This window comes from Physeter macrocephalus, chromosome 7 (genome assembly GCF_002837175.3).
Source record: "Physeter macrocephalus isolate SW-GA chromosome 7, ASM283717v5, whole genome shotgun sequence".
NCBI lineage: Eukaryota > Metazoa > Chordata > Mammalia > Artiodactyla > Physeteridae > Physeter > Physeter macrocephalus.
This window is the reverse complement of record NC_041220.1, coordinates 146,990,799-147,017,643: the sequence shown is the minus strand read 5'-3', so window position 1 is coordinate 147,017,643 and position 26,845 is coordinate 146,990,799. Positions and strand designations below refer to the sequence as shown.

The following is a 26,845-nucleotide window of genomic DNA, read 5'->3' as shown; positions in this document are numbered from 1 at the left end:
AGATCAATTGGGTGTAACTGATACCCCAAAACAGTTGAGTTTTCCAGCCCATGAGCTCTGGATGTTTTTCCATTTACTTACGTGTCCCATAATTTCTCTCAGCAATGTTGTGTGCGTACAGATGTCGCATCTCCTTGGTTAAATTTATTATCCATCTATTTAGATCTTTCTCTGCAGCCGTTTTGTCGTTTTGGGGGTATCCAGTTAACCGTTGATTCCCTCAGGACACGCGACCACGTTCTAGGTTAGAAGTGCGTTCCTTGGAGGCACGCTCGTGTGTACGTGCAGATGCATGTACACACAGCAGGCACGTGTGTTTACTTTGACGCGTCCTTAGATTTTCCTGCAGATGTGTTGGAGACAGAGCGGACCTGGAAGTCCTCGGAGCAGAAGGTCAGGATCCTGAGAGCGTTTCTGACGGGAGCCTTGCGTTTGCCCGGTGACCGTGACTTCCCAGAGGGGCTGAGCTTGGCCACGTTCCACCCTGTGGATCTCTTAGTGAAGAACGATTTCCGGTTTTCGTGGTTGGCATCAACGAGAATCTCTGTGCAGGAAGGAGGGGAAACACTGAGAACTTTTTATGCAAGTGGCACGAACCTAGACGCCCTCCGTTCTCTTCCTGGCGAGTGGAACCAGGAGGTTTCTCGGGATCACGTGGTGGGGGGTGTGAGCGCTCTCGTCCTGTCCTCTCGGGCCTCCCGAACAGGGCCCTGCACCCACGGCCTGCGTGTGCCCGCCAAGGGCGCCTCACCCTGGTACCCGGCATCCGCCGGGGTGCTGCCTGGGCCGCCGCCGCTGCTCCTGACTGGCCACAGAGAGGGCTGCGGGAGGGGTCAGAGGGACCTGAGACGCAGATCGGCCACAGCCCGCTCCCCGGCGACGGGGCGTGTCGCCTCGCCCCCAAGTCCCCCGCTCCCCCAGAGCTGCCTCTGGGCCCCCCGTGGGCCAGCTTCCCCAGGCCTTGTCCAGGCTGCTGGGTCGAAAGGGGCCGACGTGAGGCTCGGCCACTGGATGGCCACTGAGGCCGGGGGGGGGGCACTACATGGCAGAACCCAGTCCAGGGGAGCACTGGTTCGGAGGATGTGGTTCAGGAGCCCCGGTTCAGTCCTAATTCATTCCTGGTTCAGGAGCCGTGTTTGATTCCTTGCTCTGGGGTCCTGGTTCAATCCTGGTTCAGTCCCGGTTCAGTCCCGGTTCAGGGTCCTGCTTCAGTGGTCCTGGCTCAGTCATGTTTTAGTCCTGGTTCAGGAGGGTGCTAGAGCTAAAGCCCGGGAGCATCTCCATGGGTTCCCCAGATAGCAGTACCTTCAGCCTGGGTCTTTATTATCCCCAGGGCCCCACGAAGGCAGAACACATCCATCACGTTGCCCCATGTTGGATGGGACCTTTGAATGGGGCTTGTAGGGGGGCAGAATCAGGGCCCTCCCCACCCCAGAGGACTCACCTGCAGAGTTGCCGGTGGTGTGTGCCTGCAGGGGGGGGGGGTCCTCGTGGCGGCGCCTCAGAGCCCCCGGCCTCAGGAGCTGGGTTAGTGACTGTCTAGAGCAGAGCTGTGTGCCACCCCTCACCCCTGTTTGTGACAGAATTGCCCAGGGTTTACACGTGTTTCTTTGGAGCATTCATTTTCTCAGCACTCCAGGCAGTACTGTGCATGTCTCAGGTCAGCGCCAGACTCAGGGGGTCTTTCAGAGCCTTGAAGGGCAGTTTGGGAACAGGTCCACAGCAGAGAGCGCTGTAGGAGCCTCTGTGAGTGTTGTGACCCGGAGACCTGCTTGGCGGAGCTGATGACATCCTTCAGGAGGGCCCTGGGGACGGAGGGATGAAGGGACAGATGAGACGGTCTTCGGGACAGGTGGGCCGTGGATGGGAGAGTCCTGAGGCTGGATGGATGTGCGGGTGTCCTGGGGACAGGTGGACGGGAGGCCCGTGAAAACAGTTGCTGAGCCCCTTTCCAGAATTCCAGTTTCGGGGGCTGCGGTGGTGGTGGAATTTGCGTCTCTACCCCGTTCCAGGGTCTGCTGCTGGGAACCCCCGAGAGGACCCGTTCTCGGAGCAGTGGAGACAGGCAGTCAGTGCAGGGGACGGGGGGGCGGGGGGGAGGGCTCTGAGGAGGCACTTCGGGCCCCGCAGCAGGACCGGGGCCCTGCCGTCTACACAGTCTTCACCTTGGCCCGGAAGCGGCCTCGCCGCGGGGAGCGCGGCTGGGGGGGCCGGCGCGCGTGACTGCGGCGGGAGCTGGGCCCACGTGCGTGCGCGCGCGCTGCCTCCGGTCCGCGCGGTTAGGACGGGACCGGGGGTGCCAGAGCGTGTCGCGTCGGCTCCCTGCGGGGAAGCTGCGGAGCAGGGGCTCTGGGCGCTCGGAGCCGCTGTGCCCACACCACGGGCAGGCCTGCAGGGGGGCCACGGCGGAGGCGTCCGTGCTTTCGGAAGTAGGGCCGTGGTGTTCCCATGGGTCGTGTCTGTCCGAGTGACCCCGTGCCGTTTCTGGAGTCTGTGCTTTTCAGGATTAGGTGGAAGTTGAGCTGCCGGCGCCCCGAGACCAGCTCCCAGCACAGAGCCCGGTGTGGGGGGGGGGCAGTGAGTGTGTCGGTCTGCGGCCACAGCACCATTGCTCACCCGGCGGCCGCGTGCGCCGCGTTTCTGGTTGTTTCAGTTGGGGGAGGGGCCCGGGCATCTGGGGTGGAGACCAGGGCTGCCCCCCCCCCCGCCCCGCCCCGTAAACGGTCGTCCACGCCCCCGTGCGCACAGCGCCGAGGCCGAGGCCGAGGTCCGCTTGGGAGGCCCGCTGGCCGGTCTCTTCACGATGTCGCCTCCTTGCCCGGCCTGCAATGTCCTGACGAGCACAGAGCCAGCAGACACTGTGGTGGGTCAGAGGTCAGACCCCGCTGTCAAGGCTCCCTGTCTGCCTGCTCTTAACAGCTTGGTTAGGCTCGGGTGTCCAGGAAGGCGCGGTGCCACAGGAAGCCTGTCCACGCAAAAGTGTTCCAGGGGTACGTTGGCTTGCTGAAGAGCACTTCGTATCCCCACATGGGCTGTTGGTACGAACGCGTGTGTGATTAGACCGGATGAAAGGACGAGGTTTCGGGAGCGCCGTGGATCAGAGTCTTCTGGACAGAGTTCGCGTTTCAGGGGCCGCGTGCGACTGTTCCGGGTCCCCACCAGGGGAAGGCGGCAGGGTCCCCGTGGATGCACCCCTGCACCCGCCGGGGCCAGAGTGGTGGTTGTCTCGCACGTGGGGGGTCGGGGGCAGCATCTGCGCCTGGGAACGGCTCCGGGCTGTGCCGCGTGTCCTGCCAGCCTGACCACCCACCGTGCTGTGCCGCGTGTCCTGCCAGCCTGACCACCCACCGTGCTGTGCCGCGTGTCTGGAGCCGCCTGCTTCCTGTCTGCGCACTGCAGCCCCGGGGAGGTGAGGCGGGGCCCGCCCTGCTCCTTGCCTCTTGCAGGTGCCCCGTCAGTGGTCCTGGAAGAAGGAAGCGCCTTTGCAAGGCCGTGCTGGAAGGGAGCGTGAGGACGCGTGGTGCACGGGTCCCTGAGGATCCCCGGGGCCCCAGGAGCAGGGATGCAGGGGGCCCTGGAGGACGCTTGCTGGAGAGGATGGTGGAGCTCTGGGGGTGGCACCAGCACCCAGCTGGGCACCCGGGCGGGGGTCAGAGGCAACAGAACGGGGCTCCTCAGGATACAGAGGACAGGGGCTGAGGGGAGGGTCCAGGGGCCGCACGAGGAGGTGGGTGCAGGGACTCCAGGAGGACGTGGGTGCGGGTGGTCTCCATGAGGAGGTGGGGGGCAGCTGCTGGTCCTTGGACTTGCCACCGTGCTGTGCCGCGTGTCCTGCCAGCCTGACCACCCACCGTGCACCCTTCGTCCCCTGGAGCCGCCTGCTTCCTGTCTGCGCACTGCAGCCCCGGGGAGGTGAGGCGGGGCCCGCCCTGCTCCTTGCCTCTTGCAGGTGCCCCGTCAGTGGTCCTGGAAGAAGGAAGCGCCTTTGCAAGGCCGTGCTGGAAGGGAGCGTGAGGACGCGTGGTGCACGGGTCCCTGAGGATCCCCGGGGCCCCAGGAGCAGGGATGCAGGGGGCCCTGGAGGACGCTTGCTGGAGAGGATGGTGGAGCTCTGGGGGTGGCACCAGCACCCAGCTGGGCACCCGGGCGGGGGTCAGAGGCAACAGAACGGGGCTCCTCAGGATACAGAGGACAGGGGCTGAGGGGAGGGTCCAGGGGCCGCACGAGGAGGTGGGTGCAGGGACTCCAGGAGGACGTGGGTGCGGGTGGTCTCCATGAGGAGGTGGGGGGCAGCTGCTGGTCCTTGGACTTGCGGGGCTGCCTGTGGCTGACAGGGGTCCTCTCAGGCCTGCAGCTGCAGGGCTCTGTTGCCGCCCTGGGTGGAGGTCCTGGCTCACTGTGACCTGGGCTTCTCCAACTGCCCCAGAGTGGCTGGCAAGTGCCGTTCCCCGTGTGCCAGCCACGTGTGCGCTTTGAAGTGGGGTGGTCTGGTGTCGGCAGCGTCGCGTGCTGGAGGGCGCTGCAGGTCACCGGGCCGTGCAGAGGGGCGGCAGACCGTCCAGGGCGGCGCTGTGGTGTCCCTCTGGCTGGCCAAGAGCGGATGACTTAGTTCTGGAGATGCGATGCCTTCCCATTTAGGGTTCCAAGGACGTTAAAAGTTGTGCACAAACCCTTTCCTGCCTTAGCCACCCCCTGAGGCAGCCAGGGCTCTCAGCAACGTCCATAGCAGTCCGAGGTCTCCTCTGCAACAGCAGGCGGACTTTTACCAGCTGCGTTCACGTGTCCTTCATCCCATGAAGCTCCCCGAGTTCAAGCGCGTGTTTCTGTGCCGCGTCTCCTTGCTGAGCACTGCTCCCTGAGCGGGGGGCCTCGTGTTGTGTCTGCTGGACCCTGGGCCTGTCACGGGCTTTGAGCTCACGGGTGCTCGTGCTGAGCACATTCGCCTGTGAGTCCTCGAGAGGACCGTGTCCTCACTCACCTTAGGGACGGCCCTAAGGAGGAATCGCTGGGTTTTATGGCACATGTGCATTTTGCTGGTTAAGAGACTGTCAAATTGCCTTCCAAAGGGGCTGCGCGGTGGGTGTTCCTGCCCCATCCTGACCAACCCTGGGTATCGCCAGGCCTCTGACCTGCCCCGTTCTGGAATGTGGGCCTCTGGGGGCACCTCTGCGGCTTTATCTGCATTTCCCTGGTGACGGTGATGTTGGGCTTTTTTGCTGAAGTGTCCGTTCAGATCCTCTACCATTTCCCCCACTGGGTCGTTGGTGTTTCTCATTCAGTTGGTAAGTCCTGTGTGTGTGCTGGATACAACTCCTTTATCACGTACAGGATTTGAAAATTGTCTTCCTAGTGAATGACTTCTCTTATGTTCCATTTCTTCTCCCTCTTTTATCAAGATATAATTGACACGCAGCACTTCGTAAGTTTAAGGTGTACAGCGTAATGATTAGACTCAGGTAATCGTGAAATGCTGACCACGATAAGTATAGTTCGTTATCTCACATAGCTACAACATTAAAGATATGTAAAAAAAGATACTTTTACTTTTGTTGTGATGAGAATTCTTAGGATTTACTCTTAACAAGTTCCATATATAGCAGTGCTAATTATTTTTACCATGCTGTGCATTACATCCCTGGTATACATGTATCCCCTAACTGGAAGTTTGTATCTTTTGACCTCCTCATCCAATTCCCTCCTCACACCCGCACTTCCTCTAGTAAGGAATATGATCTCTTTTTCTATGAGTGTTTGTTTTGAAGTATAATTGACCTATAAAACTATGTTCTTGTTCTACAAGATAGTGATTTGGTATTTCTATACATTTCAATGAATCTAGTAATGATATGTTGCCATACAAAGATGTTACATAATTACTGTTTCCCACACTGTACATTTATACCCTTGACTCATTTATTTTGCAACTGGAAGTCTGTATCTCAGTCTCCTTCACCTTCTCTTATATTCTTATTAGTGTTTTCTGAAGCAGAAAAGTTTTTAATTTTGATGAGGTCCAATTTATTACTTATTTGATGTTCCCAAAGGTACAGTCCATAATCTAAACAATCTTTGTCATACCCTAGGGCAGATAGGTTTTCTCCCGTGTCTCCTCTAGAACTTTTCCAAATTTCGCTTTTATGCTTAGACTTGTGGTCTCGTTCAGGTTAATTTCCATGTGTGGTCTGAGGTAAGTTTCGAAGCGTGCTTTTTTGTACGTGATTACGCAGTTGCTGCAGCGTCGCTTTCTGAAATGATTTCCCATTGAATTGTGCCGGCGCCTTTGCCGGAAGTGCCACGTCCGCAGGTGTCTGGGTTGGTTCCTGGACCTTCTGCCCCGCGCCTGCGCGCACCTGCGCGCGCACTGCAGGTCGCTGTGCAGGTCGCCCCGCGTTCTGGCGAGCTGAAAGCAGCACCCCGCCCGCCCCGATGCATGACTGTTGGGGTGGCTTTTCTGGGTGCTTTTTGCTTCCGCAGACTTTTAGAATCGTGGTGCCAAGTTCTACACAAAAGGGCGGCTGAGGTTGAGATCAAGGCCGTGTGGTCTGCAGACCATGTGGGGCGGTTATCAGATAACTCCAGGAACTTAAGAACAGACTTCCAGAAAACTCCTTCGCCAGAGGGGAAGCGCCGCGAGCTTTCTGAGATCGCTCAGACCACACGAGGAGGCTGGCAGTTCCTCGTCTCCAGCCGCCTCCGTCTGGGGGCCTTGTGTGCACGTGGCCTGGCCGCCTCTGGGCCTTTTAGGAGCCGGGGCAGGAGATGGGCCAGGGCCGAGTTGTCTCTGTAGCGGGTTGCAGAGCTGATCGTCGGGAATCGTTATTTTATCTGAATCGATGTTAAGTTGTGGACAGTACATCATGTCTTAGTGTTTCTGGCCAGCATTTGGCTCCGAGCTCAGAGAATCATGGGATGAGCGACATGGGGAGGGGTGCTGGTGGCAGGGGTTGGCTGTTCTCTGCTGTCCCGGGGCCTCGGGTGCCGTGGCCTGCCGCCAGCCCCAGGGTCTGCCGCCGGAGTTGGGCGCGTCCGTACCGGGCGTGGCTAAGAGGAGTTTTCACGGGTGTTTTGCCAGCGAGGGGCCCCCCTGGCCCTTTCTGTGCCTCGTGACAGTGTCTCCAGCCTGGCTGGTGGCTCAGGTTCCGGAGCACCAGGGCTTGGGCTGAAGGAGGGGAAAGAGAGCCAGTGATGCTGTGTCTGCACGTGCCGAGTGCCCGCGTGGTTCTAGACGCTGCCTCGGTGGGTGTGCTGCTCTCAGAGCAGTGGCCGCGGGGGGCAGACGTTCCCCGTCTGTGGAGCGGCCCGGAGCCGTCAGTCCTGCGCAGGGTCAGCTGCCTACCTGAGCCAGGCCCACTCCACCCCGTGGCCTGCGACCTGTTTCCTCACCTGCTCCCTCCGTCTGGGGCTGTCTTGCGGGTGAGCCCTTGCTCTGGGGCAGAAACGTCACTGAAGGTTGGTGGGGGCCTCCGTCTCCCTCTCTCCTGAGCTACCTTTGAGTGTTGGAGGAGCTACGGATTTTTCCCCAGTTTACCTAGAAGTGGAGAAATGAGTAGAAGATTCCTTTTTCCTACTTGGATTCAATTTCTGGTTTGTAGCCAAATTGTGACCTACAAGTGAGGGGTCTTGGGGACTCACCCGGTGTCCGTTTCATGCGCCCTCAGGACTGCAGTTGACGCACGCGTACCAGGATCGCTACAGAAACTTAAACAGAAAAGTTGAGAGCTGACTCGGAGAGGCAGAGCCTGTGTGGCCGGGAGGCCCTGCGGGCAGGGCCTGCCCAGGTGTGTAGTTCCTGTGCTGCCCCACCTGCCCCTGTGCTCGTCTCTCACGCTCAGTGCAGCAGCGCCGAGCTTTGCTGTGAAGACTCACCCGTGGGCTTAGCAGCCCCCGTGCTCTCGGCAGGACCTTCCGCAGTCTGTGCCGGCACGGGGCCTGCGGCCACCCCGTGGGCTGGTTGGCCAGGGCCAGGCACAGGGACCGGCCCACGTCCGGGGCAGGACACATGCATGCTCTGCCTTCCCCTGGGAGGAGCTGCGGAGCAGGGGCCAGCAGTGGAGGGCCTGGACAGTTTTTCAAGCTACAGGAGGAGCACCTCTTCCCTGGGGTTTGCAGGGGAAGGGGGAATGAGAGTGAACCTGCAGGTGTGGCCGTTCGTGGCAGAGGCGTAGCACAGAGTGACAGGGCTGTGCCTGGGTCCGGAAGTCTCCCTGACCACTGATGACCTGCTGCCGACCCTGAAATCAGAAGTTTGTCCTGAACCTGGTCCCTGCCCGGGGCGTGGTATTGGGGGCCTTCCTGCGTGTTGTGTCCCGGGCTGGACAGGGCAGAACTTAGGCCCTGTGGCCTCACACCAGCTAGGCTGGTTCTGTGGCCACGTTGTGGTGCATACACTGCCCCTGTCTGTGTGTCTGGAGAACCAGAGGGGTCGCCAGCCAACCTCTGAATCTTTGAGGATGTTCCAGGAATGGGGAGAAGGACGGAATAGGGTAAAGAGATGGGAAAGAGGCAGAGGGGAAGGACAGGAGAGAGGGCAGCCTCCCAAACAGGAGTTTGAAGAGGAATTTGGGGCGGGGTGATGGTGCAGATGAAAGAGGAAGCACGCTGAGAGGCTGCAGCCCTGTGATCCCAGCTAGGGGACACGCCGGGAAGGGCAGACCCCTGCGATCCCGGCTAGGGGACACGCCGGGAAGGGCAGATCCCAGCTAGGGTTAGGATAAAATACGGACACAGTAAGACGTCAGTGTTGGGGAGGGACATGAACAGGCCGGGCCCAGGGGGCTCCAGGGCAGCGCCCCCGTGCTGTGTGATGCTGTAATGCTGGACACACGTCACTGTGCGTTTGTCCAGACCCACAGAATGTGCACCACCACGATGCACCCTAGGGGGAACCGTGGACTTCTGCTCACAGCAGCACATCAGTACGGGCTCATCCTGTGTGCTCATCGCTGGAACAGATGCAGCACCCAGTGCGGGGTGTTTGTGACAGGGAACCTGGGCTCCGCAGGCTCCGCAGGGGAAGCACATGGGAGCTCTGTACTTTCCGCCCAGCGTCTCTGTAAAACAAAAACTACACCCCCCCCGCCCCCCAAAAAAAGTCCATTAGAGAGACAAGGAGGAGGGTGGATGGGTGAAGTGCCTTTCGGCCCCCGAGGTCATTTCCCCAACATCTTTGTCTGGGAGCAGAGGGAGGGGGCAGGGAAGGTCAGCTTTGGCCGGAGCAGGCGGTCCTGGGGTTTCAGGGGTGGGACAAGCAGGCCTGATCTAGACGGTATGTGGGGGGAAAAGACCGCCCAGGGGCGGGGGGCCTGGCTCTGCTGCTGGTTCATCCTCTGTCAGGGGCTGAGTCGCGTGCTCTCATCGCTGCCATGACACGACAGTATGCGTCGTCTGTGTCGTATTCCACACCACGCACGCCATCTGTGTCATCTGCGTTCCACTACACTCTCGACAGCCCTGTACGACAGGGCGAGAGCTATAAGACCCCGAATTCCACCCCAACCCCGAGTTTTAAACAAAGGCCGTCAGAGCGTCCTCTGCCGTTTAAGTGGATCTTCTCAACTCCCGAAGGGCTGCTGGGTGCCCCCTTCGTTTGGGGCCGTTTTCCCGACGTACCAGCTCTTGGGCCGCACGTGGGCTGCCGGGCGGGCGCGGCCGGGGCGCCAGCCGCGGGCTCTGTAACAGGTTCTGCTTAGTCCTGGACAGGCTGCCCTTGTCCGGAGAGAAGGCCCACCCTCCCGGGAGCCGGCAGGCGGCGTCTCCAGGCCCGCTGCCCTTGCCGGCCGGCCTACAGGCTGAGCAGGGGAGGCTCTCGGCGGGAGGGCCGCCTCCGCGCGCAGCGGGCCAGCTCGGGGCGGGCGTCCGGCGCTCCGTCCTGCACCGCCGAGCACAGCCCGCGCGTCCGCCACGCCTCCCCTGCCCCGCCGCCGCCGCCGCCGCCGCCGCGTGCGCCCGCCCGGCCCCGCCTGAGGAATGCGCGCGCCCGAGGCCCGGCCCCCAGAGCGCCGGCCGGCGACGCATGGAGCGCGCTGAGCCCGGCCGCCCGGACCGCCCGGACCCCGGCCAGCCGCAGCTCCAGCCCCGCGAGCGCGCCCGGCCCGGGCCCCGGCGGCCCATGCGAGCCGACATGCGGCTCCGGGACCTGTCCCTGCGCCAGGACCCCGACCTGCGGCAGGAGCTGGCCTCGCTGGCCCGCGGCTGCGACTTCGTGCTGCCCTCCCGCTTCAAGAAGAGGCTCAAGGCCTTCCAGCAGGTGCGGCGGGCGGGCGGGTCCGCTGCGTCCGCGGGCCCCTCGCCGCTCTGGCGAGGTCGGGGTGGGGGGCTGCCTGGGCTCGGGGGGCTCCACCTGCGCCCGTGCGCGGCTCCCCTGGAACAGCGCCCGTGCGCGCAGAGAGCAGGTGTGCCCGTGTAGTTTGTCAGGGAAAGCGCTGTGAAGGGAGCCGCCGGCATCTCCTTTCCTGGAGTTCTAGCAGCGGATACCCCGGGCGCGGCGCGGGGCAACGTCGCGGCGTGTCTTGCGCGAGGCGGGGAGGTGTCGACCTCGGGCCGTAGGAGGCTTCGGGACTTGACCCTCCGCAGGTGCGCAGAGAGCCTCCCCGTGTCGTTGGAGCGTGCGGCGCCCTGGGTAATAACAGCGCAGCGCTGCTGGAAAGGAGAGCGCGGTTTGCCGCGAGCGCCTGTGTTGTTTTAAGGGCTTTATCGCAGGCACGTATCAGCCTGAGCGCCCTTCTCCGCGGCTTCAGTGACGACTCGGCTTGTAAACATCACGGCGCTTCTCCTCAGCGCGCACAGAAGCAAACCCCGTGCCTGTGCCTTGTGTGTGCTTTGTAAATTCGTGTAAGGGGACCATGGACTTTAAAAGTCATGGCCACCTGGGATCTTTTGGCAACTGGAGGTTCTGCTGCCTTACGGAAATTTGGCACGTTAATCACTTGTATTTTCGCCCAGGCGAGGAGTTAAAGGTCATCTCGTGGCCAAAAAAAAACCCCACATCGAATCAAACTAGGCTGTTTGGGGTGGGAAAAAAGACCTGCTTTCTGCTGGTAGTGTAATTGGATTTTTTTCCTCGGATCATGTTTCAACTTTTACTGGGCTTCTGGTACTTTTTTGTCTGACCTCTGTCCTTCAACTTGTGAAATTTTGTCTGCCAAGTGGCTGATGCTTGTATGTTTGCTGCTTGTGGAGAAGCAAAGTCTATTTAGAATCTGAACGTGGAGACCTTAAAGTGGAATCAGCTAAGGGTGGTCTGCAGAGAGGAGGTCTGATGTCTGCTGGTTACCGTTTGTGTGCGTGGCGAACACAGGCTGCGCCGGGGTGTTGCCTGGATTGGGGAGCCCTCCCCCTCCCCCCACGGCGGCTGTGACTTGATCTTGGTGGGGCGGGGCGGGGGGGTCCTGGCTCCACGCAGAACTGTTCATGAAAGCCTGGTTGTTCCAGGACGGCTATTGGTCTTACAGAATCGCTTTTTGGCATACGCGGTTCGCGGTTGCCTTTAAGAGGAAAAAGTTTCACGTTATGGCAGATATGTTCCTATGACGTTTCCCACGAACGTCCGCACGTGCTGCCTGGAGTGAGTGCTTCTCAGGAGGATGCATCGGGGGAGTGTCGGGGAGGAGAGTTTTCCTGGCTTCCTTCGCCCCTTGGTGTTTGAGTGTGGACTCGGTGCAGAGCCGTGGGTGGTCGGCAGACCTCAGGGCGTGGGGAGATGGGGGGGCGTGGAAGGAGGTGGTGGGGGGCGTGGGGAGATGAGGGGGGCGGAGGGCAGCTGGGGAAGGGTGGGGAGGAGGGCATGTGGAGGTGGGAGCGTGGCCGGAGAGGATGGCCTGAGGGAGGTGGGGTTGGCCTTGTGGGCAGACGGGGACCGTGGAGGGATGGGGGGGGGTGCTTCGTATGTGCCGGCCCTGCTGCCAGCTTGGGGCGTCCGCGCTGGGCTCGGGGCCAAGGGAAGGTGTGCAGCGAGGCTGTGTCGTGCGTGGGAGGCGTCCTGCCCCTGCGGCCCGTGTCCGCCTGCCTGCCCTGCCTGTGGCGCCCGCGCCTTTCGCGCTCTGAGCAGCCCCGAGGCCCTCAGGTGACCGTCCACCGCGACGTCCCTCAGACCGTGTCCCAAGCCCACGAGGGCCCGCTATGGCCGTGCTGCCCGCCCTGTCCAAGCTGCGTCCTGACCCTCTGTCCCCCGGCGATGGACTCTCGGGCTCTGCACACGCTCTCCTCCGCTGTCTCTGTGCCCTGGCCTCGCTCATGCCTGCCCAGCTTCCCCGTGGGGTCCTTCAGGTGGGTGCACGGGCCCCGCGGGGCACCGAGAACCCAGCACAGCCGCCCCCGGGGGACAGTGCTGGGTGTTGACCTGACCTCTCCTCCACACGGTGACAGCCTGGCCTGGGGACTCTGGCCATCTCGGACACCGCGCGGGGTTACGGTGCTGCGCAGGGTGGGCCCTGAGTACCCCCTTGATCCATGCTCCCAGGACCCAGGGGTCGGACGTGGGCCCCCGGGTCCCTGAGCCCACGGATGTGACCCCTCATGCCGCCCCCCATCCTGTCCACGCCCCCAGCCCTGCCTTCCGGCCCCGTGGGGCCCCAGCATCCTCTGGCTGGGGGTGCAGACCCAGTCGACGTCTCAGGCCTCTGCCTCGTGGACGTGGAGCCCCGGCCTTTCCCCTCACAGCAGCCGCCCTGCTCGGCCCAGCTCCTCGTGGGTCTGAGAGTTTGCTCTCCAGCCACCTTTTCTCCCCTGGAAACCTCCGTGGCTCATGTGGCCCCTCGACGCCGGTCCCTTTCCTGTGGTGGCTAGAGGACTTTTGAACAAACCCACGCGCAGGGCCAGCCGTTCTCATCTTTGTTTTGGCGCCTCTGCTTTAAACTTTCACAGTTGGACTTTTGCTGTCCATCCGGCGGGCCGTTGGCAGGTCTAGCTGGGGAGCCTGCCACCAGCCGGTGGGGAGGGGCCCTGGGGTCGGAGGAGAAGCAGCTCTGGCCTGCAGGGCCTCCCAGCCCGGCGGTGGCCTCTGGTGGGCGCCGTGCCCGCCCGTGTCCCCGCGCCGCCCGCCGGGCTTGGCCGCCACCCCCGGGTCTCAGCTCGGATGGGGCCGGCCCGCTGGCTGCTGCCCCCAGGCCGTGCCGCGCTTGCCCTGCGTCCTGCCCTGGCAGAGTCGGAGCCACGGTCGTTTCCGCCGCCCCAGCTAGTGCGTCTGCCCGAGGGGGCGCTGGCCGTGCGAGGCTGCGTGTAGAGAAGGCTGGCCTGGGCGCTTGCTTGTGCGGGCCCACCTCCCGGGGCCCCTGCCGCTGCGCGGGGACGGCCGTGCTTTCCCATGAGGCCGAGTGTTCAGCCCGCCCGTGTTCTGGGGGCCCCGGGTGTCTCCGTGATGTCTGGGATCGTGATGAGTCAGGCAGCGCTGGTGTCCGTGCCGGCGACAGAAATAGCTCTTTGCGAGCAGGTGTCATCTTGACTGGCGCCCGGGTGACAGCCGGGAGGCGGGCGTCAGGCGTGTCGCTGGGAGGGAAGCTGCCCTGCTCTAGGAGCCCAGTGCCCCACCTGCTGCTGTGCCGGCTTCTGAGGGGCGTCAGCCCTGCTTGAGAATCCTCCCTGTCTGTCTGTCTGTCTATCTCACTCGCTCACACACACGTATTGTGCCACGTCCGCTTTCATTGTGGATGTCCAGCGTGGCCGCAGGTAGCTCAGGAAACAGCCCCCGGGGTCCCCTCAGGCTCTGCTGAGGCCTGTTTGGGACCTGGAGGTGGCCGGCTCCCAACAGCGCCCTGTGTGCTGGAAAAGAACGCGTGTCCTGCAGCTGTGCCGGCCGCGCTCTATTTATGGCCCTGAGATTACACTGTAAGTCTCCCGTGTCCGTGCCCAGCTGTTTGTTTTTCCACCATCCGGTGGTCCGTCGGGGTGGCGGGGGAGCGGGCCTGGCCTGCCTCTGTGCCGCGTGCCCGCATTTCCCCAGCACCGTGGCTTGGTCGGCGCCCAGGCTGTGCTGGGGCACCGGTCAGCTCCGGGTCGGCAGAGCTGCCCGTGATGGACGCCCAGTGTGGCGTCCTGACCGTCTCTGTCTGTCACATGCAGACCTCCAGCCCTATCTGAGCGTGAATATGGCGACGCCAGCCTTCTTTTCGTCACTGTTGGCCGCTGTATCTTTTTCCACTCGTTAAAAGTTTTCAACCTCTGTGTCCTTATACCTTACGTGTGTTTCTTGGAAGTCAGTCTTACTTTCTTTTTTGTTTGATCTTTGTTTTTTGATTGGAACATTTCCTCCATTTACATTTATAAGGACTATTAATCTATTCTGATTTATTTTCACGATCTTATTTATGTTTCTTTTTATGCTTTCCTTTCCCTCTTTTTTACCTTTTCCTCGCCAGAGTGCTTAATACTAGCTTACTGCTCATCTTACAAGGTCAGTGACTTAGTTTTTCTAGGTACAGAGTCAGTATCTTTACCCTCCAACTCAAAACCTTCAAACCCTTCACTGCCGGCACCCTCTCGTTTCATATTGTTGTCCCGAGAGAGTCTTTAAAGAGAGGTAAAACAACATTCTTATTACCGATGTACGTGGAGGGCGTGTGCGTGGATTTACCCACGTAGGCGCCACGTTCCTTGCCCGTCGTTCCATCCTGCAATTCAGACCTTCCATCTGGGAGCACGTTGCTTCCTGCCCGAGCCCAGTTCTCCCGGGAGGGGCCTACGAGCTGACCGTGGGGCAGGCGCCGTGGAGCTGGTGACGTGGGGAGAGCTCATTGCTCTCAGGAGGCAAGGCTCCACTCCGCCGTGTCCCTGGTGGCTTCGTTTCCCTTCACTTCCCGGGTGGCCGGCGAGGGTGGCGTCCCTGTCTTGACAGCGCAGAGAATAGCCTATGTTGTTGAGCGACACCTCGTCTGTGTGTGTCTTCGGCTGTGGCTTGGCAGGTGGGGATACCTGCCCTGGGACCAGCTGGCCCAGCTGCTTCGGGGATGGGCGATGGTGGCACCCGGCGCTGAGTGCCGCCCTGCCGGGGAGGGTGCCAGAGGTGTCAGTGCAAGGCAGCAGGCCTTTCCGCAGACGTGAGCCCTGAGCTGCTACAGGGGACAGCCCAGGACATGGGGCCTGCGCTCCGTCCTGCCCTCCAAACAGAGGCGAGGAAAACTGGGGAAAACTGAACCCGCCCAGAGGAGTGAAACCGGGAGAAACATTCCCCAGGTGAGCCCCGGGCATCCCCAGGAGACGCGTGAACCCTCGCATCTTTCCGTGCTCAGGGCCGGCGCTGGGTCTTGCTTCCCCTGCGGCCGTTCTTTGCCGCCGTAGGTGGGCATCACAGCCCAGCAGCTCTGCCCCAGAGCCAGGACGACCTAGGGCTGGGGGGAGGGGTCGGCCTCTGTCCCCGGGCGCCGACGGGGCCGAGGGCCGAGGCGTCCCGCGGCCCCTCCCAGCTCGGGCTCCTCCAGGGCCTGTCCTCCCGCCGCGCGCCGCCCCCCCCCCCCATGCCCGTGCTGTCGCTGCCCCAGCCCGTGGCCGTGCCGGCCCTCAGGGCCACCTGCTGCCCCTCCCCTTCCCCTCCGTGTGCCTGCCAGCTCCCCTCTCGCCTCTCAGGACTGAGCCCGGTCTGCACGCGGCCCCTCAGGGTGGTGTTGGCCCCGTGGTGGTCCCAGAGCTCCTCGCCCGGTGTCCCCAGGCTGCCACACGGACCTGGTACAGCTGACCCATGACGGCTCCACCTCCTCTCCATGCGGTCGCTGCCCCGTGCAAGGTCACCGAGCACTGAGCAGCTGCCTCCTCAGCTGGGACCTCAGGAAACACAGGAGACGTGGGGCATCCCCGATGTGACAGAAGGGGACGCTGGACATCCCCCACGTGGCTGACGGGACACGGGATGTCCCGAGATGTGACCGAGGGGTCGCGGGAGGTCCCTGATGTGACCGAGGGGTCGCGGGACGTCCCTGATGTGACCGAGGGGTCGCGGGACGTCCCGAGGTGTGACCGAGGGGGCTGCCTGCCGTTTCCTGCGTTGCGGTGGAGAAGCCGTCTGGGTTGCAGGCTGTAGGAGTGACGTCCACTCACAACGTTGGAATCAGTGCACAGCGTGACTCCTGAGGGCCGTGTGCTGTGTGTCGGCCGCAGGTCGGTGGGGGGCCCCTGGCGCTGGTGGGCGTGGAGCTGTGCTGTGTGTGCCTGGTCGGGGCAGCTGGGACGGGGGCACCCCGCCGTGAGCAGACCGCCACCGCGCCCCGTCCTTGGCTCTGCGGGCCTCGCTGCCCGCCCCAACCCCCTGGCTGTAACCACCCCTGGCGGGGCCGTGCCGCCCGTGAGCCCTCTCTCGTGCGTTGGCCATCCATGTGCTTTTCCGCGGGTGTCTCTGGATGCCCAGGGGCCGTAGGCTCCGTGTCTCCGTAGTGCCCTGTGTGCTCCGAGTTTCCAGGCCTCGTTGGCGGGCGTACCTCGCCGTCCCCTCTCCGGAACACCCGGTCACTCCCCGTCCCCCGCCGGCGCCGTGGCCTGAGGCCTTGGGTGCTCATCTCTCGCTCCGGCGCTTCCCACCAGGACCCTGGGCTCTTCCTGCTGTGGCACGGTGTGTCCTCGTGTCCCCAAGCACAGGGAATCCGGGGTGTGTCTAGGAGGCGGGCCAGGGGCTGGGCCGTGCTTCCCTGTCCCTGCCCATCAGGGGTGCCCGGATGCGTGAGTCTCCATGGGCATTACGGGCCGTGACTCGGGGCAGCTGTTTCTGGCACCCAGGAGGCCTTCCCGGGTCAGCGTAGAGGGACACTGCACATCCTGCAGGGGGACAGTGCCCCACAGTCCAGGGACAGCAAGCCTCACCGAGTGCGGCCACCCTCCCGGCCTCCCCAGACCTGCCCAGTCCCAGCGCGTCCACTCCCGGCAGGTGCCTCCTGAGCGGTTCCACCGACTGGTCCCGTCTCCTCGGGGGCGTTGGCGAACGCAACCCTCCTCTGCACGCGTGGTGCACGCTTCTGACCTGTGACAGCATCGAGCTCACAGGCCGCCCCGCCGGCCACCGGGCAGACCTCCTGGCACTGCCGTTTGGAAGGCGCGGTGTGGGCTCCAGGGTGGCTTCTGGCCACTCCCTGTGCCAGGATGCCGAGCCCTCGGGGCTGTGCTGCTTTCTGAGGGCCGTGCCCAGCCACGGCGCCGGCCTCCCATCCCGTCCCCAGGGAAGGACGGCGTGGGGACAGGCGGTTCCAGGCGCGAGATGCAGACGACGGGACAGCCTGCCCGTGCCGACCCTGACCTCCCGGGAGGGCAGGAGGGCAGGTTCTCTCGGCAGCCGTCCTCGTCCTGAGGGGTCTCACCCGAGGCAGGATCCGGGGAAGCAGGGCCGTGTGTGTGGCGCTCCGCCACGGGCCGCGTCACCTCCCGTGTCCGCAGTCAGCCCGGCGACGGTCTGGGCGTCTGTCCACAGCCGGGTTGGCTGGGCTCGGGGCGGCCGCTCTGGCCCAGCCCGCCCCTGCTCAGCACGCACCGGCGGGAAGCAGGCGCTCACCGTGCTGGGCCCTCACTGCTCTCTCTCTCAGGTCCAGACGAGGAAGGAGGAGCCCCTGCCGCCCGCTGCCAGCCTCAGCATTCCCACGTTCTACTTCCCCCGAGGCCGCCCGCAGGACGCGGTGAACGTAGACGCCACCATCGCCAAGATCGAGAGGACCTTCGCCCAGTTCCCGCACGAGAGGGCCACCATGGGGGACATGGGCAGAGTGGCCAAGGTGGGTGTGTGCGCGCGGGGACGTGGCCCGCGGTCCCTCTGCGGTCGGGGCCACGTAGAGCTCGCCTCGCCTGCGTCCCGCTTGCTTCAGTCCCGGTGACCTGAGGCACAGAGGGACCCGCGTCACGCTTTGTCCTCGGGCGTGTCCGTGTGCCGCCCTCCCGGCTGTGGGCAGCTGGGAGGGGCCCTGCCCGGGGGCTCTGTGTCTCTGCTATGCAGGGGCCGTGGTGTTCCGGGCGGACGCATGTGCGCCGCAGTCCGCGTGTGGGGTTTTCAACTTAACCCAGGTGTTCCCACGCCGTGCGCATCCCGGCGCGATTCGGTGTTTTCTTCCAACGGTGTGTGTCAGGGTCCCGCGTGGGGACGCCCAGTCAGTTTGGTTGCTGCACCGTCTGTTGTGGGACCACACCACGGTGTACTCGTCCGTCCCCGATGGCTGGCTGGCTGCCTGTGGCGAGGGGCCCGGCTTCCACGCGGTCCCTCCGGTGTCTCACCCTGGGGGCGGGCTTGCTGGCCAGAGGACAGTCCTCACCCTCACCTGCATGAGATGCCCCAGGTTGCCTAGCGGTGTTGTGCCCCCGTGGGAGGTTCCCACGCACCCAGCCCCCCAGCTCTCTGTGTCGTCGGCAGCTGCGCGCGGGCACTTCCTCGGTGTTTGAGTTTGTACCTCCCGGGCCCCCGTGGGTCAGGCTGCTTTACAAAGTGCTTCTGAATTCAGTGTTAGGTTTCTCCAGTGGGCTGCTTGTGCCTCTCCTTTGCCCCTGGTGCTGCTGGGGTGAGTTCTCTCTCTTCATTCTCCCTCCCCGCCTGTAAAATTTCTCTCTACTTGATGGCGGCTGATCCTCTGTCCGTTATGTGCACTCTGAAAAGTTCTCCTGTTCTGTGTGCTGAATAACTTCATGTGCTCCCTTTTGCTTTCAGTTTTCAGCGGTTGCCTTCTTTTCTTTTTCTGACAGCTTTCTTGAGATGTAATTCACGTGCCATACAACTCACCCATTTAAAGTATACAACTCAGTAGTTTTTAGTGTCTTCACAGAGTTGTGCAACCATTGCTACAGTTAATTCTTATCACCGCAGAAAAAACCCTTGTACCCTTTGGCTGTCATCCCCCAATCCCTTTCTCCCCCATCCCTAGGAAACCACTAATCTACTTTCTGTCTCTGTGGATTTGCCTGTTCTGGACGTTTCCTATAAGTGGAATCACACGCTGTGTGTCCTTCGGGGTCTGGCTTCTCTCACTGAGCATAATGTTTTCAAGGTTCGTCCACGTTGTGGCCCGTGCTTGACTCCTTTTTGATAAATTTATTTATTTTGGGCTGTGTTAGGTATTCGTTGCTGCGCGCAGGCTTTCTCTACTTGCAGCGAGCGGGGACTGCTCTTCGTTGCGGCTTCTGTTGTTGCGGAGCACAGGCTCTAGGCACGTAGGCTCAGTAGCTGTGGCTCGAGGCTCTAGAGCGCAGGCTCAGTAGTTGTGTCGCACGGGCTTCTTTGCTCCGTGGCATGTGGGACCTTCCCAGACCAGGGTTCGAACCCGTGTCTCCTGCATTGGTAGGCGGACTCTTAACCACTGCGCCACCAGGCAAGCCCCTCCCCTCCTTTTAATATTCCTTTACATATTTATCCATTCATCATTTTGTGGACACGTGGTTTGTTCCACCTTTTGGCTCTTGTGAGTGGTGCTGCTGTGAACCTTTACGTGCTACAAGTTTTTGTGTAGATGGACATGTTTGCATTTCTCTTGGGTAGATATTTAGGAGTGAGTTGCTGAGTTAGACGGTAACACTGTTTAACTTTCTGAGGAACTAGGAGACTGTTTTCCAAAGCAGCTGCCAGGCTTTACATTCCCACCAGCACTGTGTGAGAGTTCCCATTTATTCACATCCTCGCCAACACTTGTTACCTGTCTTTTTGATTATAGACCATCCTATCCCAGTGTGTGTGAAGTGGTACCTCCTTGTGGTTTGGATTTGCATTTCCTTCATGATTAATGTTAAGCCTCTGTTCGTGTGCTTATTGGCCATTTCTGTGTCTTCTTTGGAAAAACGCCTCTTCAGATCCTTTGATTAGTTTTTCAGTTGGGGTATTTGTCATTTTATTGTTGAATTGTAAGAGTTCTTTATGCAGTCTAGATAGAATCCCTTATGGGATATATATAGTGTGCACATATTTTCTCCCATTCTCTGTGTGATTTTTTCACTTTTTTAATATTAAAGTTGTTTTACATTGTTGTGTTAATGTCTTCTGTACAGCAAAGTGATTCAGTTACACAGGTACACACATTCTTTTGTATATTCTTTCTCATTATGCTTTATTTCAGGATATTGAATATAGTTCCCTGTGCTATACAGTAAGACCTTGTTGTTTACCCATTTATATATATTGGGTTGGCCAAAAAGTGCCTTCGGTTTTGGTTTTTGTACTTATTTATTTCTAGCTTTATTGAGATTATTGACATACAACATTGTGTGAGCTTTATTGAAATTATTGACGTACAACATTGTGTAAGTTTAAGGTGTACAGAATAGCGATTCGATAGATGTATTTATTGCAGAATGATTACCACAATAATGTTAGTTAGCATATCCATAACCTCACATACTTACAACTTATTTTTTTTTTAAATTGGGGTATAGTTGTTTTACGGTGTTCTCTTGGTGTCTACCATACAGTGAAATGGAGTTCTCTGTGCTATACAGCAGGTTCTTATTAGTCGTCTGTCTTATACAGATTAGTGTATATATGTTAATCCCAATCTCCCAGTTCATCCCACGCCCGCTTCCCCACCGTGGTGTCCGTATGTTTGTTCTCTACATCTGGGTCTCTTATTTCTGCCTTACAAACCGGTTTATCTGTACCATTTTTCTAGATTCCACAAATATGCCTTAATATACGATATTTGTTTTTCTTTTTCTGACTTCGGTCTGTATGACAGTCTCTAGGTCCATCCCTGTCTCTGCAAATGACCCAATTTCGTTCCTTTTTATGGCTGAGTAATATTCCGTCGTATATATGTATGCCTTCGGTTTTTAAGTAAAAAATAAAAGACACATTTTTCATTTTCACCAAGAACTTTATTGAACAACGTAGTCACCCTTTTGCTCCACTACCATCTGCCATTTTTCAGGCAACTTCATAATTCCATCTTCCCAAAACCTTTTATCTTTTTGAGCAAAGAACTGTTCCAGGTGCCTTTTACCGTCTTCCAGGGAATTGAAATTGTTTCCATTAAGAGAATTTTGTGAAGGCCTAAATAAATGGAAAACCAAAGGTGTGATGTCTGGTGAATACGGTGGATGAATCAGAACTTCCCAGCCAACCTCTAACAGTTTCTGCCTGGTCATCAAAGAAACATGCGGTCTTGCGTTATCCCGATGGAAGATTATGCATTTCTGTTGACGGATTCTGGACGCTTTTCGTCGAGTGCCACTTTCAGTTGGTCTGCTTGGGAGCAGTACTTGTTGGAATTAATCATTTGGCTTTCCAGAAGGAGCTCATAACAGAGGACTCCCTTCGAATCCCACCGTATACACAGCATCACCTTCTTTGGATGGAGACCAGCCTTTGGTGTGGTTGGTGGTGGTTCATTTCACTTGCTCCACGATCTATTCCGTTTCACATTATTGTACAGTATCCACTTGTCATCACCCATCACAATTTGTTTTAAAAACGGGATGTTTTCATTATGTTTCAGTAGAGAGTCTCTTGCAGCAATACGGTCAAGAAGGTTTTTTTCGCTTAAGTGGAACCCAAGCATCAAAGCGATTCACATCACCAAGCTGGTGCAAATGATTTTCAGCGCTTGATTTGGATATTGTGAGTATGTTGGCTCTCTCCCGCGTGGTGTAACATTGATTGTTCTCAGTTAACGTCTGGATTTGATTGTTATCAACTTCAACTGGTCTACCCGAGCGTGGAGCATCGTCCGGCGAGAAATCTCCAGCACGAAACTTCACAAACCACTTTTGACACGTTCGATCAGTCACAGCACCTTCTCCATACACTGCACAGATCGTTTTTCTGCGTTTCGGTTGCATTTTTACCTTTCTTGAAATAATAAAGCATAATATACCGAAAATGTTGCTTTTTTTCTTCCATCTTCAATATTAAAATGGCTACACAAAAATTTAACCAATTTTGATAAGTCTTTTTTTAAATGCATGCTGGTATGACAGCTGTCACATACAGTCTAACAGAATTGTTTTTAATGAAGTTAAAGACAATTCAGTGCTACTAGAGCCATCTTACAAAAAAAAAAAAAAAAAACCAAACAAACCTTTTGGCCAACCTGATACTAGTTTGCATCTGCTAATCCCAAGCTCTCAATCCATCCCTCCCCCACCCCTCGAAGCCCTTGGCAGCCAAAGCCTGTTTTGTATGTCTGTGAGTCTGCTTCTGTTTTGTAAATAAGTTCATTTGTATCATTTTTGAGATTCCACATGTATTTACGTTATCATATGATATTTGTTTTTCTCTGTCTGACTTACTTCACTTAGTATGATCATCTCTAGGTCCATGCATGTTGCTGCAAATGGCATTATTTCACTCTTTTTTTTATGGCTGAGTAATGTTCCATTGTATATATGTACCACATCTGGAGTTTAAAATACCAATGGCATTGGTAATTTGATAGAGATTGCGTTGGATCTGTAGATTGCTTTGGGTAGTATAGTCATTTTCACAATATTGATTCTTCCAATCCAAGAATATGGAATATCTCCGTCTGTTTGTATCATCTTTGATTTCTTTCATCAGTGTTTTATAGTTTTCTGAGTACAGGTCTTTTGCCTCCTTAGGCGGGTTTATTACTAGGTATTTTATTCTTTTTGTTGCAATGGTAAATGGGATCGGGTCCTTAATTTCTCTTTCTGATCTTTCATTGTGAGTGTATATGAATGCAAGCAATTTCTGTGCTTTAATTTTGTATCCTGCAACTTTACTGAATTCATTGATCAGCTCTAGCAGTTTTCTGGTGGCATCTTTAGGATTTTCTATGTATAGTATCATGTCACCTGCAAACAGTGATAAGTTTTACTTCTTCTTTTCCAGTTTGTATTCCTTTTATTTCTTCTTCTTCTCTGATTGCCGTGGCTAGGACTTCCAAAATTATGTTGAATGATAGTGGCGAGAGTGGACATTCTTGTCTTCTTCCTGATCTTAGAGGAAATACTTTCAGTTTTTCACCATTGAGAATGATGTTTGCTGTGGGTTTGTCATTATATGGCCTTTATTATGTTGAGGTAGTTTCCCTCTGTGCCCCCTTTTTGGAGAGTTTTTATCATAAATGGGTGTTGAGTTTTGTCAAAAGCTTTTTCTGCGTGTATTGAGATGATCATACGGTTTTTATTATTTAATTTGTTAATATGTTGTATCAGATTGATTGATTTGTGTATATTGAAGAATCCTTTCATCCCTGGCATAAATCCCACTTGATCATGATGTATGATTCTTTTAATGTTTCGTTGGATTCTGTTTGCTAGAATTCTGTTGAGGATTTTTGCATCTGTGTTCATCGGTGACATTGGTCTGTAGTTTTCATTTTAAAAAAATTAATTAATTAATTTGTTTTTGTTTTTGGCTGTGTTGGGTCTTCGTTGCTGCACGCGGGCTTTCTCTAGTTGCGGTGAGCGGGCTTCTCGTTGTCGTGGCTTCTCTTGTTGTGGAGCATGGGCTCTAGGCATGCAGGCTTCAGTAGTTGTGGCACGTGGGCTCAGTAGTTGCGGCTTGCAGGCTTTTGAGCGCAGGCTCAGTAGTCGCGGCGCACGGGCTTAGTTGCTCCGCGGCATGTGGGATCTTCCCAGGCCAGGGCTCGAACCTGTGTCCCCTGCATTGGCTGGCAGATTCTTAACCACTGTGCCACCAGGGAAGCCCTGTAATTTTGTTTTTTTTGTGATAACCTCGTCTGGTTTTGGCCTTGTAGAACGAGTTTGGGAGTGTTCCTCTCTCTGCAGTTTTTTGGAAGTTTGAGAAGGATAGGTGTTAGATCTTCTCTAAATGTTTGATAGAATTTGCCCGTTAAGCTTTCTGGTCCTGGACTTTTATTTGCTGGAAGATTTTTAATTACAGTTTCAATGTCATTACTTGTTGTGATTCGTCTGTTTATATTTTCCAGTTCTTCCTGGTTCAGTCGTGGAAAGTTGTACTTTTCCAAGAATTTGTTCATTTCTTCCAGGTTGTGCATTTTATTGGCATAGAGTTGCTTGTAGTAGTCTTTTATGATCCTTTGTATTTCTGTGGTGTCAGTTGTAGTTTCTCCTTTTGCATTTCTAATTTTATTGACCTGAATCCTCTCCCTTTTTTTCTTGATGAGTCTGGCTAAAGGTTTGTCAATTTTGTTTCTCTTCTCAAAGAACCAACTTTTAGTTTTATTGATCTTTGCCACTGTTTTCAACTTTTTTGTTTTCTTCATTTCTGCTCTGATCTTTATGATTTCTTTCCTTCTACTAACTTAGTTTTCTTTTGTTCTTGTTTCTCTAGTTGCTAGGTGTAAAGTTAGATTGTTTATGTGTGATTTTTCTTGTTTCCTGAGATGTGATTGAATTGCTGTAAAACTTCCCTCTTTGAACTGCTTTTGCTGCATCCCATAGGTTTTGGGTTGCTGTGTTTTCATTGTCATTTGTTTCTATGGATTTTTAAAATTTCCTCAGTGATCTCTTGGTTATTTAGTAGCTTCTTGTTTAGCCCTCCATGTGTTTGTATTTTTTTCCAGTTTTTTTCCTGTAATTGATTTCTAATCTCACAGCATGGTGGTCGGAAAAGATGCTTGCTACAATTTTCAATTTTGTTAAATTTTCCAACGCTTTATTTGTGACCCAAGATGTGATCTATCCTGGAGAATGTTCCGTGTGCACTTGAGAAGAATGTTTGTTCTGCTGCTTTCGGGTGGAATGTCCTATAAATATCAATTAAATCTGTCTGGTCGGTTGTGTCATTTAAAGCTTGTGTTTTCCTGTTTATTTTCTGTCTGGATGATCTGTCCACTGGTATAAGTGGGGTGTTAAAGTCCCCCACTATTATTGTGTTACTGTCAATTTCCACTTTTATGCCTCTTAGCAATTTGCCTTATGTACTGAGGTGCTCCTATGTTGGGTGCATAAATGTTTATAATTGTTATATCTTTTTCTTGGATTGATCCCTTGATCATTATGTAGTGTCCTTCTTTACCTCTTGTAATAGTCTTTATTTTAAAGTCTATTTTACCTGATATGAGAATTGCTACTCCAGCTTTCTTTTGATTTCCATTTGCATGGGATATCTTTTTCCATCCACCCCCCCACCCCCGCCACTTCCAGTCTGTATGTATCCCTAGGTCTGAATTGAGTCTCCTGTAGACAGCGCATATACAGGTGTTGTTTTTGTATCCATTCAGCCAGTCTGTGTCTTTTGGTTGGAGCATTTAATCCGTTTGCATTCAAGGTAATTATTGATATGTATGTTCCTATTACCATTTTCTCAATTGTTTTGGGTTTGTTTTTGTGGGTCTTTTTCTTTTCTTGTGTTTCCCTGCTAGAGAATTTCCTTTAGCATTTGCTGTAAAGCTGGTTTGGTGGTGCTGAATTCTCTTCGCTTTTGCTTGTTTGTAAAACTTTTGATTTCTCTGTCGAATCTGAATGAGATCCTTGCTGGGTAATCTTAGTTGTAGCTTTTTCCCTTTCATCATTTTAAATATATCCTGCCACTGCTTTCTGACCTGCAGAGTTTCTGCTGAAAAATCAGCTGATAACCTTATGGGGATTCCCTTGTATGTTATCTGTTGCTTTTCCGTTGTTGCTTTTAATATTTTTTGTTTGAATTTAATTTTTATTAGTTTGATTAATAAGGGTCTTGGTGTGTTTCTTGTTGGGTTTACCTTGTATGGGACTCTGTGCACTTCCTGGGCTTGGGTGGCTATTTCCTTTCTCATGTGAGGGAAGTTTTAAAGTGTAATCTCTTCACATATTTTCTCAGACCCTTCCTCTTCCTCCTCTTCTTCTGGGACCCCCATAATTTGTACATTGGTGCGTTTAGCATTGTCCCCGAGGCCTCTGAGACCGTCCTCGGTTCTCTTCATGCTTTTCCCTTTATGCTGCTCCTCGGCAGGTGTTTCCACCATTCTGTCCTCCAGCTCACTCATTCCTTCTGCTGCTTCAGTTCTTCTGCCATTGATTCCGTCTGGTGTATTTTTCATTTCAGTTATTGTGTTGTTCATCTCTTGTTTGTTCTTTAGTTCTTCTAGGTCCTTGTTAAACACTTGTATTTTCTCAATCCGTGCCTCCATTCTGTTTCCAAGATTTTGAATCATCATTACTGTCATTTCTCTAAATTCTTTTTCAGCTAAGTTGTCTATTTCCTCTTCATTTATTTGGTCTTGTAGGTTTTTACCTTGCTCTCTCATCTATAACATATGTTTTTGTCATCTCATTTTATTGATGGGTGGGGCTGTGTTCCTGTTTCTTGCTGGTTGTTTGGCCTCAGGCGTCTAGTACTGCAGTTTCCAGGCAGTTGTGTAGAGCCCGGTCTTGGTGCCAAGATGAGGACATCCAGGAGACCTCACACTGCCTAATATTCCCTGGGGCCTGAGGTTCTCTGTTAGTCCAGCGGTTTGCACTTGGTGCTCCTACCACAGGAGCTGAGGCCCGACCCCCGGCCTTGGAATCGAGATCCCACAAGCCACACGGCACTGCCAAAAAAAAAAAAAAAAAAAAAAAAAAGCAAAGCAGGGCAATAACAAAGAATAAAAACTAAAATAAAATTAGACAAATAAAAATATTGTAAAATTAAAAATAAAACAACAACAAGGCAAAACGGAACCACAACAGCAAAAAAAAGAAAAAAGGGGGCTGGAAGAGGCCTGAGGGGTGGGGCTTAGGCCTGGCACAGCGGGAGGGGCCCTGGAGGGCTGAGGGTTAGGCCCAGGACCCCAGCAGGCTCGCCAGGGCCCGAGTGTTCGGTGGAGATACTGGCCACATTCCCCTCTGATCCCCTGATCGCCTCTCCCCTTCCCCGCTGATCCCCCTCCCATGTGGGAACCCCTCCCCTCACTGCCCCGAGGGTGCCGGTCCCATCCCACCTCCATTTTTCCTCCCCTCCTCCTTCCCTTCCACGTCCTGCCCGGTCGCTTGGGGATCCCTTCCTTCCCTTTAGATGTCTGAGGCCCCCCCCCCCCCCCCCCCCCCGGCCCGCGGCCCCGCC

The 26,845-nt window shown here is 56.2% G+C and overlaps 1 protein-coding gene and 1 long non-coding RNA gene across 6 annotated transcripts in view; one reads left to right on the top strand and one right to left on the bottom strand.

Moving 5' to 3' along the window:
* Nucleotides 1–3,829: 3,829 nt before the first annotated feature.
* LOC114486662 (uncharacterized) lies at nucleotides 3,830–9,859 on the bottom strand. Its single transcript, XR_008617957.1, has 3 exons — nucleotides 7,633–9,859; nucleotides 7,384–7,528; nucleotides 3,830–7,159 (listed from the first exon to the last, which is right to left on the bottom strand). It is a non-coding gene; the product is annotated as an uncharacterized lncRNA (long non-coding RNA).
* Nucleotides 9,860–10,002: 143 nt separating this feature from the next.
* PPP2R3B (protein phosphatase 2 regulatory subunit B''beta) overlaps nucleotides 10,003–26,845 on the top strand; it is a 53,033-nt gene continuing 36,190 nt past the window's right edge. For 2 of the 5 annotated variants that reach the window (XM_055086289.1, XM_028492484.2), the window contains exons 1-2: nucleotides 10,003–10,246; nucleotides 17,493–17,678. In XM_055086289.1, coding sequence (XP_054942264.1) covers nucleotides 10,013–10,246; nucleotides 17,493–17,678 — 420 coding nt within the window. In that variant the 5' untranslated portion in view covers nucleotides 10,003–10,012. Of the gene's footprint in view, nucleotides 10,247–11,903; nucleotides 12,265–13,718; nucleotides 13,822–15,258; nucleotides 16,084–17,492; nucleotides 17,679–26,845 lie in introns of those variants that run through there. The other 3 variants (XM_055086288.1, XM_055086290.1, XM_055086291.1) reach the window with 3 other exon arrangements.